The sequence below is a fragment of the Pteronotus mesoamericanus genome, unplaced genomic scaffold, assembly GCF_021234165.1.
Source record: "Pteronotus mesoamericanus isolate MK-2021 breed Mesoamerican mustached bat unplaced genomic scaffold, CSHL_Meso_final contig_68, whole genome shotgun sequence".
NCBI classification, from domain to species: domain Eukaryota; kingdom Metazoa; phylum Chordata; class Mammalia; order Chiroptera; family Mormoopidae; genus Pteronotus; species Pteronotus mesoamericanus.
The window spans coordinates 29,874,742-29,888,711 of NW_026555234.1; the positions used below are offsets into that span (position 1 = coordinate 29,874,742).

General features: G+C 40.3%; 1 protein-coding gene across 1 annotated transcript in view; it reads right to left on the bottom strand.

Moving 5' to 3' along the window:
- Nucleotides 1-4,061: 4,061 nt before the first annotated feature.
- The window catches only part of TEC (tec protein tyrosine kinase), a 108,657-nt gene continuing 98,748 nt past the window's right edge, over nucleotides 4,062-13,970 (bottom strand). The window contains exons 12-18 of the mRNA XM_054582145.1: nucleotides 13,885-13,959; nucleotides 12,974-13,145; nucleotides 12,635-12,851; nucleotides 8,335-8,399; nucleotides 5,560-5,678; nucleotides 5,319-5,476; nucleotides 4,062-4,145 (exon numbers count right to left, since the gene is read on the bottom strand). Of these exons, the coding sequence (XP_054438120.1) occupies nucleotides 4,062-4,145; nucleotides 5,319-5,476; nucleotides 5,560-5,678; nucleotides 8,335-8,399; nucleotides 12,635-12,851; nucleotides 12,974-13,145; nucleotides 13,885-13,959 (890 nt within the window). The remainder of the gene's footprint in view (nucleotides 4,146-5,318; nucleotides 5,477-5,559; nucleotides 5,679-8,334; nucleotides 8,400-12,634; nucleotides 12,852-12,973; nucleotides 13,146-13,884; nucleotides 13,960-13,970) is intronic.

A 13,970-nucleotide genomic window follows, 5' to 3' on the forward strand; every position in this document is an offset into this window, starting at 1 on the left:
CATGTCCTTCCAAGCCAGACAGAAAGATCCTCACAATACCCCCGCCAACAGGTAGTCACTTATTTCATCTCTTGGGCAATCACGAGTCCTTGTTCCAACCCTCACCATTATTTATTTTATATATAACTGAATCCTTCCTATTATAATGTATAGCCTCTTCTCCAGTTCTTACCTCAGGAGAAATGAAGAACAGATGCTCGCATAGCTTTTAATAAAAGGATTTTTATTAAGTCCTCATCTTTGCCCTGCCACTGGGGGGAAGTAGAAGAGATTGCTGCCTCTCAGCCCTTTCTGCCTTGCTCTGCTTGGACTGCACTTCTGATAATAGGCAGCCCCATCTTTACCTACGACAGGATCAAGGCCTTAACTCATATTCAGGTCAGTACAACTGCAATAGATTGGTTTATTTTTTTTACAAATTCTTCCAACAAGTGTTGGGTCTTATGAGGTGATTTGGCTTGAACAAATAACATTATTTTTTTTTATTGATTGATTTTAGAGAGACAAACAGACAGACATCGATTTGCTGTTCCACTTATTTATGTATTCATTCGTTGCTTCTTGTATGTGCCCTGACCAGAAATTGAACCCAACCAGGGCTAGGCAGATAACATTTTTAAATTGTAATCATTTTTTCCTATTGCCACTTGAAAATCAGAAACACAAAAACTTTGCTAGCTGGCCTTTGATTGTTTTAATCTGATGTGACAGAGCTTTGTTAAAGTTTGGTTCCTTAGAATTAAAATCAAAGGCTAGTATTTTTCCATAGTTTTAATCATTTGCATGATAAGGACGTCTGAGTCACAGAGCTAATGTAATAAGCATTTCCCAAAATTGCACACGGGACTGAACAGTCTTCCAAAGCAACTACAAAGTTAAGTTCAGGAAGGACCTGTCATTTTAATCTATTGTTTCTTTATGATATCTTGTTGGAAGGTGGGCAAAAAGAGAGTCACCTAAAATGGTGAGATGAGAACGTGCAAGAAAGCAGTTGCCACAGGTGACCGACCTAGGCTGCAGCAGATTCAAACAAGAGCTTGGGCTCCTCGCCTTCCGACCTGAGCTGTTAACACCAGGTATCCTTCTAAAAACACTTCCCAAACTTCACATCTATGAGTGTGCCTTTCTACACACTCCTAGATTTAAGGACACTGCTTTTGCTTTGCTTTCTTTTGTCTTCTCAATGGTGAACATTTACTAAAATGATATCACCACAATGATTCTTTAAGTAACAAGCAAAACCCTGCCACATCTGGGGAAATTGTTCTCAAAATGTCACAAGCCCTATGTCTTAGAAAGGACTTCTTCCAGTGTACAAGGATAGGAGCATGCCCAGAGCCAGCCCTGAGGATAAGTGACAAAGCCATCTCACTTACAGGTGGAGAGAATCATGGCTGCACTTCGGCCCGGAGCAGACAGCACAGTCCTCAGTTCTGCAGCGGCGCTCCAGTCACAAAAACACATCTTTCAACTGAAATCATAGCTCACCCAAGATGTTTCTCATGGGCCAAGTTAACCCCACCTATTTTCCTGTTCTAAAACCTCAGAAGTGTGTGAATGACAACCCAATGGCCTATATAAGAAAGCACAACAATCTGCATCCAGATCTCTGAGGGTGGGGCTAGTCGTTTCTCATTCCCAACTGCGTGGGCGACTCCAGCAAACAACATTTTCAAGAAATCACAAAATTTTGGTAAAAGGAACCTGAAAGACCATGAAATCAAACTATCCTCCCTGGACAGAGAAGGAAATAGAAGCAGAGGATAAGAGGCTAACTTAGTGGTAGAAACAGAAGAAGATTCTAGGTTTTGGAATACAAAGTCTAGAATGTTCTGTCCTCCCACTCGGTACAGACACTTCAGGGTCAACATGAGGAGAGTTTTTTTTTTTTTTTTTGGTGGTGGCAGTGGAGGGTGCAACCAATAAAATTATACATGTAAGACGTGACTTGAGCATGGCCAAGAAATATAAAAATGACTTAATAAAAACTGCACCCAGGTGTTTTCCTTCAGCTCACTGGAAAATATAACCAAAAATTTACCAAAACTAAAGGGACCAACTCTAATGAAAACACAGCATATTCACATTGCCCTTCCTATTTCCTGCCTTAGAGATTAAGATCTCTAAGCATTCTGGGTGGATACTTCTATTTTTACTTCACCTTTTGCCTCAGTTGTGCTTCTATGTTAAAACTTTTCTTTTATTAACTTTTAGTGAGACATTTAAAGCTTTTTGAATAAAAACGTTCCCAAATGTTGCCAGGAATTACCTTGTTTCCCACATCCACCGTAAATGGAACAGTGACTGCCAGGACTGCGCTCCTCTTCACTCTCTTCCGTGCCATCGGGCACTTTGAACGCAGCTCCTCGAGGTGAAAAGGGAAGGATGGGACTAGAGGGAGGAGCTAAGATGAGGCAGGAGGAAGGAGAAAAGTGTGACAACCATAGTAGCATATGACTCCAACATGACCAACTCCTTGAGTGAACCACGATTCAGTTAAAAGGTGTGCATGTTTTTGTGACGGGGGTACAGTGAAACAGGAAGATGAGGAGGAAGGTGGCGAACACAGTGTGACAGACTTAGGACAGATATTTTATTTCTTTCCTTTATAAGGGTAGTCGGGAAGGCTAGAAGGCAGCCTTCAGGGATGGACTGAGCAAAAATGAAAGAGATGGGTCCCCTGGGTCATAGTGGAGGTGCTGCTCAGAGAAGCCAGCAACAGCTGTGCGTTCACATGATGCTCCCCAGCACAGGGGACAGCAGGGCAGTCCCCAGAGCAGACAGAACCCTGAAGAAAGGCCCCATGTCTTCCTTGGCTTTCTACCTACCTGGGCTCTGCTATTGATGACGGAGACTGTTTCTTTTCCCTGGGCTCATGAGGAAAAATGAAGGCTCTCACTCAGCAGGTGTCTAAGTCAGAGATTGTTAAGAGTCAGAAACTCAAACAAACTCGATTGCAGGGTCTACTGTGAAGCTAGGATAGACAGTCTCTCAGGTCCAGGAGCCTACGTCCAAAACCCTCCTGAAAACCATTGGAGACAGCTCAATACACCAAGCCCTGCATTTTTCCTGGTCTTGCTTACAGTGGGGCAGCCTCTGTTGTGAAGGTCACCCAATCCTTCTCTTCTAGAGCCCAGCCCCTCACTTACAGCCTCTGTGTAGAAACCCACTGACTGCCATTAGTTCAACTTTCTACCTAACCCCAATCAGCTGCACATACCATGAGTGGGGTCACTTAGTCCAAACGTGGGCCGCACGGGGGTCCGCTGCTGTCCAGGCACCCCCAAACATGTCTACCTGAGTGAGGGGAGGGCATTAACAACAGAAGGGCCCGTACTTTTTTCTCTCCAGCGAGGAGTATTTGATCTCCAGGGGAAAAGGAGTTGACAGATATAAAGCACCACTACAAGTCCTAAGAAGGTTAGGACATATATTACAGAATTCCAAGTTTCAATTAAAGGACAACTCATGTTTCTTATAAATATATAACTTTATATATTAGATATATTTACAATATATACAGCATACAAATATTTTGTAATGTAATACTAATGGCAGTCTTGAAAACAGATGTTTTCAAAACAAAAGATGGGCACTTATCCAGTGTGGTTCCTGGCTCCTACAGAACAACATTCTAGACAGTGCCCCAGGCCCAGATGTCCATAGACGTTAAAGGGAAGAGATGGGTTGCTGGAACATGGTTCTAATGTCCTTGCCCTTCCCAAACACCCTGGTCTTCCACTGGCACCAGCAAACATGGCCCCATGGGCACTGCTCCAAAGGACAAACCCTGGGGCCTGGGCATGGCACCTACAGTGGGCACTCAAGCCCTGTGGAACGGGTGAGAGAGCCTTTAATCAGCATCTTTAAGGCAGCATGTCCATAATCTGGAGGATTCAGTTACGGAGCTAAGGATGGTCTAAAAGCAGATGCTTTAGGTGTTTTTACTCTGTAAGTAAAACAATCTACACATCCAAGTGCTAAATAAATTAAAAGTTAGCCACAAAGTGCCATTTCTTCCTTGTGTTTTGGAATCTGGAAGCCATTGGTCACAATATTCCTTATCTTCCAAAAGTCTCTTCACACTCGACTAGTTCATCTATCGTGCGCAGCAAATCTTCAAAGGAAGGCCTTCCCTCTGGTTTCTACAATTAAAAATCAAAGAGAAGCTGTGGGTTCCAGAATCCATTCCAAAAAAAAAAAAAGATTTCTTTAACTCAGATAACAGCACACTAGAGCAAGGTACGCATTGCTTTGGGGCTGGAACATGCAGGCATCTCCAAATGGGTTTGCTCTATCCTGCATGTACTGCCGCTAGACTAGGCTTTCTACTGTACTGCTTTTGTGTCTCCGTTCAAGAACTGGATAGAACTCCTTGTTGCCTGAAAACTCAAGTGCAGCTAATTTGCCCATCGCCCCCTCCTTGCTACCTAATTTCATTTCCCAGAAGAACGCTCACGTGGGCTCTCTGCCCAATCAAACCAATCTCCACCCTCGTGTACACACACCAAGTTCATTACCGCCTTCTCGCCTTTGGCTCATGCTGTCCTCTCTCCCCTTCGTGCCACGTGCTGGCCAGAAGGCCTCTGCCCATCCAGTCAATGCTCTTAGGAGGCTTAGGGCAAACGGCTGAGAGCATGGACTCTGGAATCAGACAGGAATCTGGCTCTCTGTAGTGAAGTGGCCTTGGGCAAGCATCAGCTTCACGAGTCTTGGTATTCTCACCCAGAGTGGTCACAGTAAGAGTAATTACACTTCAAAGGGTTACTTTGAGAACTAAATCTAAAGCATTAAGTACAGTGTCTAGCACATAATCCATGTGAGCTAATGTTATTATCTTTAATAATAATTATTATTATCTTTCAAAGTCGTTTTGGTGACATTTCAATACAGGGAAAGGGAAATTTTTCAAAGACTGAGTAAAAAGACATGAGAAAGCTGAGGTTTGAAGGAAGAAATCCTGCCTGGTAAAAGAGTAGTATTTCAGCCACACAAGATGCCCACTGAAAGATGGACCACTTTCCCAGGCTTATTTCCTGAGTCTCTAACTCAAGCATCTGTGGCAGGGTTCCCACTTGGTAGTGGGAATTTATCTTAAGATAAATTCATTATCTTAATTATTGGTATTTTCCACTTCTTCACATTCTTCTCCCCAGTATGCATAACTGAGCTGAGAGAGGGGGCTTCCTACAGAGTTCGAAATCATGAAACACATGTACCAACTCACTAGGCTGTAAGGATTACACATTATTAATCTACCAAGCCCAGATCCATAAACGTTTTAGAGATTTTTTTTAAAGCCCCCCAAAATTCTATACCTCCTGCCAACATCTCAGCATCACTTCATATACATATTTGGACGCCAACTTGGGCCGGTGGAGTCGATGGCCATGAGTAACCATGGTTACCACTTCATAGTTGGTGTTCTTCTCAAAGGGCATTCTGCCTTCAGTGAATACTTCCCACATTAAAACACCTGGAAAAGGGTAAGGGTTACCAAATGATGAATCCACTTCCTCTTCAGAGCAGAGCTGAGTAAAAACGGGCCATTAGTCTTACCAAATGACCAGACATCTGATTTGCTGCTAAAGCGGCTGTAGTTAAACACCTCGGGTGGACACCACTTCACAGGAAATTTAGCACCGGAAGAACTCGTGTACTGATCATCCAGAACATATCTAGAGTAAGACACATCATAGGTTTACACCTCTGAGTTATGATCTGCATCTTCATGTTCTTTAATTTTTTTTTCCCCTAAGAATCAAAAACATAGTTGACTGAAGTCCAACAAGCATCCTGTTGAAGCTAAATGTTTGTTGCAGTGGCCACGCCTGGTGATTTCCACTTCAGCTTAATTTAAGTATTTGAAATGGATGCTTGTAATGTTATTATCTGTCCTTTCATTTTTGTTTGTTTTCCTTTCTAAATAGGCAATGGAGGATGAATAAAATAAAATAGTTTGCAAACTTTTTTTGTAAGCTATTTTGTTACAAAGTTTTACCCAAAGGCCCCACGTGTAAAACATCTAAAGCAAAGCTGCACTAAAGGAAGTGGTGAAAAGCGTTTGGAGACACATGTGCTTTTAGCCCCCACAATTCCACAGAGCACAATTTCAAACTACAGCAAATAAAAAAAGCAAACTGTAAAATGACATATGTGAATGGTGGAGTATATATTTATAAACCATGACAATGCTCCTAAACACACACACACGCACATGCATACTCTTGAAACAGCACTAGATAATTTTTCTTGGGAGCATGTTTAGAATATCCCTTCTAGAAGAACACAAACTCATAACACTGGCTGTGCCTTGGGAGAATCCTTGAGTGGAGTGGGACATATGAGAACGGCAGCCCTTTCTCTAATGTGTTCAGCATGTACTTACAAGAGGAATGTGTTTGTGTATGACATGAACACATGAAGTTAACTTCTAAAAGTTCCTTGAGAAAACATTCAAATAATCGCACACACCTCCTCGTCTGCATAGACAAAAACGGTGAGAATGCCACCGCGGGCTGGATAAACTTGTCAATCAGGGGAATCTGAATTTAGTGTACAGTGAGCATTTTAGAGGGGCTGACTGATACAAAAGCACAGATGTCCTGAAAGCCAAGCATATGAAAATTGAGCATGTCACATTGCAGGACTGCTTGTCAGAGATGGAACATCTTTATATGAAGCAAACAGCACTGACTTGTCAGCAGTTCTGATCCCATTTCTGAGAGAAATACAGCTTTCTGACTTCCCTGGTCCTGATTTCCTTAGCAGCTGAACTTGACCTGTGTGACCGGGTCCTTGCCTCCCGTTAGGACCGCTCCTTGGGCTGGCAATGGGCTGGCTGCCCTGGCTCCTTCAACTCCTTGCACACGCCAAGCCTGTCCCTGGTTTCAAACTTTCATATTTGCTGCTTCTTCCACCTGGAATATTTTAGCCTCAGGTTTTCACCAAACAGGCTACTTTCTGCCTTCTGGGTTTCATTCAAATATCCGGGTCTCAAAGAGGCCTTCCAGAGAACCAGAACTAAAGGAACCACCCCCACCCCTCCCCCACAACATCACTCAGCGCCCACCATGGCCCCAACTCCTCTATCTCTACCATCAGGGCCGGCAAACTTTTTCTGCGAAGGGCCAGAGAATGAATATTTTAGATCGTGCAGGCCAGAGAATCTCTCCCAACCCATCGGCTCTGCCTTCGTGGTGGGAAAGCAGCCACGATCAACACACAGGCTCATGAGGGAGACCATGACCCAGGAACACCTTCTTTGTGGACACTGACACCTGGATTTCAGATAACTCTCAAGTGTTATATTCTTTTAGGTTTTTTCCTGACCATTTAAAAACATGAAAACTGTTGTTGGTTCGCAGGCCGTACAAAAAGAGACGGGTCCGATTTGGCCTGGAGGACATAGTTCGCCGCCCCCGGCTCCGTCACGCCACTCTGTGTTTTCCCCTCTTTGCCTGTCTCAAGTCCTAGGTTTCACCCTCCTCTTGGCTGTGAGCTGCACGTGGGCAGGGCCTCTCTGCTATGGTTCAGTCTGACATTATGCCTGGAACATAGGAGGCACCTAATTTCTTATAGATGGATGTATGGATGAATGAATAGACAGAGGGAAAGGAGGACACACTAAAGAAGGACACATTAAAATTATAAAAATTTAAAAAATGAAAACACTACAGATTTGGGTATTCTAAGAACTTTATCCCCAAACAGGTTTCTGGGAAAATAAACGATTCTAGAAATCTAGTTCACCTCAGAGAGAAAAGAAAGTAGTGTGTTTAACAGGCTATACCACCACCTAGTGGAGAGAATTATTAACAACAATTAACACAGTATATACGTGTTTATTTCAATGAATCTGTCTGAAAACAGCTAGCTAACAAGATTGTCTTTCTACTTCATTGGCGCAGATTATTCCCATGCTTATTCAAAATACAAGGTAATGTGACTATCACATAATAAAGCATTAGGCAATCATAACTTCTCAACAACTGGTTTACCTGAGAAAAAGCCAAAGCTAATTAACAGTAATCGATACATTCAGCAAAGAAATCTTCCAAAATATAAATAATTTATTTTATTACCTTATATCAAAAACACTAAGAAGCAGAAAAATCAATTAGTTCCAATAGAAAAAATGATGGGTACTGCTAATTGCTAACATAACAAAACATGTGATTTCAGAATAGCTCTTACATAGGCTTTGAGAGAGAAGCTGACACATCAAAGTGCAAAGAAAATGTCAGGCTCTCTGCACTTCCAACAGAAAGGTCACAGACTCATATTAATTAAATCCAAAGCTGTCAGAAAATGTTCACATATACTCAGACTTACCTGGCCATTCCGAAATCAGATACTTTCACTACTCCAGCCTCATTTACTAGACAATTTCTGGCAGCCTGGGAAACAACATTATAATTGTGTATTAATTACAAAGTTCCATGATAAAAGTAGAAAAATATAAGTTCTGTTTATATTAAATTTAGTATGTCCCAGTCCACATCTGTAGAGGGTGGAAATGTCTCTTCACGAATTATTTGCACACCAATGGAAATGCCTCCAACATACAGCGGGCATGGGTTTGAATTGTACAGGTCCACTTACACATGAAATATAATACATATAATATAAAATATGTGCTAATTTACTGTGTATGCTATTGGTAAGACTGTCAGTCAACAGCAGGAGTAGTTAAGATGTTAGGCAGTCAAAAGTTTTACACAGATTTTTGATTTTTGACTGTGGGGGGCGTGGACCTCTAACCCCCATGTGGTTCAGGGGTCAACTGTATACCCCAGCACAAACCCACACTCTTCTGCCTCACTACAGAATAGGAAAAATATCTGCAAAACAAGTATCTGATAAAGGGTTAATATATAAAATATGTAAGGAACTCATACAACTTCATGGCAAAAAATAGTCCTATTTAAATTTGAAATTTGCTAAGAGAATAAAACTAAGCACCCACCACCACCACAGAAAGAGGTAACTATACAGGAAAGTGAGTAGATCTTTAAATATGTGGATACTGAACGATGCATTTCTCAACAACCAGTGGGTACCAAAAGGAATCAAAAGGGAAATAAATTATCTCAAAACAAATGAAAACACAACATATCAAATTTTGTAGAATAAAAAAAAGCAGTTCTGAGGAAAGCTCCACGTAATAAGCACATATATTAAAAAATTAGAAAGATCTAAAATAACCTAATTTTACATTTCAAGGAATTAGAAAGAGGAACCAATTGAGCCCCAAGTTAACAGAAGGAAGGAAATAATAAAAATCAGAGAGGAAATAGAGACCAGAAAAATTACAGAAAGGACCAATAAAATTAAAAAGCTGGTTCTTTGAAAAGTTAAACAAAATTGATAAACCTTTAGCTAAGAAAAAAGAAGACAAATAAAATTTTTAAAAAAGATAATTTAACTGATTATTACAGAAAAACAAAAATGATAAGAGACTACTCTGAACAATGAAATGCTAACAAATTACATTACCTAGAAAAAATGGATACATTTCTAGAAACACACAACCTGCTAAGAGTGTATCAAGAAATATGAAGGAGCCAATAGTGAGTCAGGAGATAGAGCCAGTAACCCAAAAACTCCAAATGCAGGAAAGTCTAGGGTCAGGTGGCTTCTCTGGTGAATTCTACCAAACATTTAAAGAAGAATTAATACCAATCCTCCTCAAACTCTCCCAAAATATTGAAAAAGATGGAACACTTCCAAATTCATTCTAAAGCCAGCATTACCTTGATACAAAAATCAGAAAGGACATCTTAAGAAAACCATAGACCAATATCCCTGACAAATACAAATGCAGAAGTCCCAACAAAGTATTAGCAAACAAAATTCAAGAACACAGGAAGAGGATTATACACCATGACCAAGTGGGATTTATCACTGGGAGGCAAGGGCAGTTCAACATATGCAAACCAGTAGGTGTAATTCATCACAGCACTAAAGGATAAAGACCACATGATCATCTAAACAGGAACAGAAGAAACATCCAACTAAATACAACATTTTTTTATGATAAAAATCCTTAACAGGTTGACTACAGAAGGAACATACCCCAACACCAAAAAGGCCATAAATGATAAACGCACCACTAACATTATAATTAATGGAGACAAAATTGAAATGGTTTCCTCTGAGATCAGGTACAAGACAAAGCTGCATTCTTACTACTCCTAATCCATGCAGTACTGAAAGTCCTAGCAAAAAGCAATTAAGCAAGACAAAGAAATAAAAGGCATCCAAAACGGGAAGGAAAAAATAAAATGGTCACTATTTGCTGATAATATGGTCTTACATATAGGAAATCCCAGAGTCAATCAAAATAACTGTTGGAGTTAATCAGTAAAGTGGCAGGAATGGCATTCCTTTACAATAATGATGAAGCATCAGAAAAAAAAATAAAGAAAACTATCCCATTCACAATAGCATCAAAACCGATAAAACACTTACAAATAAATTTAACCAAGGAAGTGGAAGATCTGCACAATGAAAACTACAAGACTTCACTGAAAGAAATCAAAGAAGACACAAATAAGTGGAAAGACAATTCCCATCAAAATGCCACAGGCATTCTTCACAGAAATAGAAAAAACAATCCTAAATGTGTGTGGAACCACAAAAGACCCTACATAGCCAAAGCAATTCTAAGGAAAAGAGAACAAAGCTGGAGGAATAACACTTGCTGATTTCAGCCTATACTACAAAGCCATAGTAATAAAAACAGTACAGTACTGGCACAAAAATAGGCCAATGGAACAGATGAAAGAACCCAGAATTAAATCCTGGTATGTACAGTCAACTAATATTCCACAGGCAGCCAAGAACAACTCAATGAAGGAAGAACAGTCTTTTCAACAAATAATATTGGGAAAACTGGAGAAACACATGCAGAACAGTGAAACTGAACCTCTGTCTCACACCACTCACAAATATTAACTTGAAATGGATCAAAGGTGCAAATGTAAGACCTGATACCATTAAACTACTAGAAGAAAATGTAGGGAAGAAACTCATTGATACTGGTCTTGGCAATGATTTTTTGGACATAACACTACAACTGCAAACAACAAAAGCAAAAATCAGAAAATTGGACTACATCAAACTCAAGAGCTTTTGCATGGCAAAAGAAATAATCAACAAAATGGGACAGCAACCCACATAATGAGAAAATAATTTCACAAACCCTATATCAGATAATATAGGGTTAATATCCAAAATATATACAGAATTAACACAACCTAACAAAAAACAGCAAACCAACTTAAAAATGTGCAGAAGACCTAAATAAATATTTTTCTAAAGACATCAAAATGGCCCACAGGAAGATGAAAAGATGCTCATCATCACTAGTCATCAGGGAAATGCAAAACAAACCCACAATGAGCTATCTCCTTCCACCTGTTAGAATGTCTATCATCAGGAAGACAAGAGACAACAGGTGCCGGCAAGGATGTGGTGAAATGGGAATGCTTATGCATGTAAATTAATGGGAATTTAAATTAGTCCAGCCACTATGGAAAACAATATGGAGGTTCCTCAAAAAATTAAAAATAGATCTACCATATGATCTAGCAATTCCATCTCTGGGTATACACCCAAAGGAAATGAAAACAGGATTTTGATGAGACCTATGCACAGCCATGTTTATTGCAGCATTAGTCACAACAGCCAAGTTATGGAAAGAACCCAAATGCTCATCAACGGATGAACAGATTAAAAAGATGTGGTATATATACACAATGAATATTATTCAGCCATGAGAAAGAAAGACACCCTGCTATTGGTGACAATATGAATGAGCCTTTAGCATGTAAGACAGAGAAAGACATGTACCGTGTGGTATCACTTACAAGTGAAATCTAAATAAGAGTCAAAACTGAAAAAACAAACAAAAAGACAGAGAATAAAATAGTGACTACAGGGGGCGGGCAACCGACGGCTCTACGAGCATGCTCAAATTAGACATATTTGGGAAGAGGAAGCAGAGAGGAAAAGGGGAAAGAAAAGAATGGGGAGAGAAGGTGAAAGAGTGAGAGAAGAAGAATTGAGAAATGTCTTCATCACAATAATTTAGAAACATTTATAGAAGATACACTTTTTCTGGTAAATCAGGAATTAACATGGGGTTGCCATCTTTTCCCAGTGATTTGAGAGATAAAGAAAATAAAACAAAGATTTCTGTTACATAGCTTTGGCTGGCAGTGTGTGAGGGGGAAAAGAGTTTAGGATTTAGTTTAAAAATGAGTCAAGCGTAACTTTCTCATTTATTACAATACGCAAGTCATTTCATGTCTGTAAAGCTAATTTTCTTATCTATAAAATAATGCTGGTCAGAAATGCTGTCATGGCTAGCTACTGCATGAGATTCCATGGAGATCAAAGGATCCATGCATGATAACTTGCTGGAACATATTACCTATGTAATTATGTATTAGATTAAAAAAATCTTTCTGTAGAATTATGACACAAGTCAAAATTACCAAGTTAAAAAAAAATAGTGAAATATTGTTCAGAACAGAAATTGTATATTAACACATTATAGCTCATTGGCTGACCAGTGCTACACAGGAATCTGGCCGATGAATGGAAATCCAAGTGGTTTATAACTTACCAGATCTCTGTGGATGAAGCTGTTTCTCTCCAGGTACTCCATCCCTTCACACACATCTTGACACATGCTCAGCAGCACATCTCTGCTAAAATGACCTTGTCTCTGTCGGAGGAAATTCAGCAGGCAGCCCTTTTCCATGAACTCGGTAACGATGTAAATTGGTCTCTGTTGGGTGCACACACCATAAAGCTGCACCAACTTCGGGTGTGTCAGTTTCCTGGGAGAGAAGTCATGCGCACACATGGTTACTACAGGAAAAGAAAACAACAGAGGCTACTGCTGGTGAGGAGGCCACTTTTTAATATAAAAAGGGGAACCAGAAAGAACATAGTAACTTACATCATCACTTTAGCTTCTTCTATAAAATCTTCCTCACACATGGCACCTTCCCGAATAGCTTTGATCGCTACTTTGTACTGGGCTCGCCACTTGCCAAGCCTCACCACTCCAAACAGTCCACTCCCCAATTCCCTCATAAAGGTCAGCTCTGATGGGTTGATCTCCCATTTTTCTGTGAGACAGAGGGGGAAAGTAACATTTAATAAGGAGAACGCAGCACAAATCGGTGGGGAACAAAGAATTATAACCCAATGTTACAGGATAACGCAATGACTGGTGGAACAGAGCAAATTTGCAAGCTGTTTCTAAATTACAAATGGTGGCTTTCAGCCTCTGGGAGGACACACCCCTTTCTAAGCTGTCACAATACAAGCAAAGCAACTGAAGAAGGCAAGACGATGCTGCATAACAGGCTAATAATGACAGAGCTTGCAAGTTAAAGGTACTTTTTCAAAATTCCTCCTTTACCACTTCTCCCTCCTCAATGTTTCTTGTTGTTTTGTGTTGTTTACAATTCCAGCAAGTTGGAAATAATTTAACCTGCTGTTTAAAAGGCCTCTGCCAGAAGCAACAAAGACAATCAGGTTGAATGCCTTCTCTGTTACCACCGCCCTTACTTTCCCATGAGTACCAAGCAAGCCAGCGAGAACCAGAAAAGGCTCTGATTCATTTTACCTCTAACGTGGTAATGCCTGTGTTTTCACTAACAGAGAGTTTTCTGCTGAATTATGAACATGACAGAAACAGAAAGCCTAGGGTTACTACAGCTCTAAGTATAATCACCTAAAAACTCATACTAGAAAACTCATAAAAACAGATACCCTATGTGGAATTCTACACATCTAAACTGGCCTTGTGATAATGGATTCTATCCAAAGGAAATTTGCCAATGCAAACACAGAATGAGTTACCATAGCTGAATCCTGCAGTGGTTGGCGCATTCTTCCCCTTTGTACTAACTGGGTACCGCAGCCTTGTGACAAGTCCTAGGAGTCAA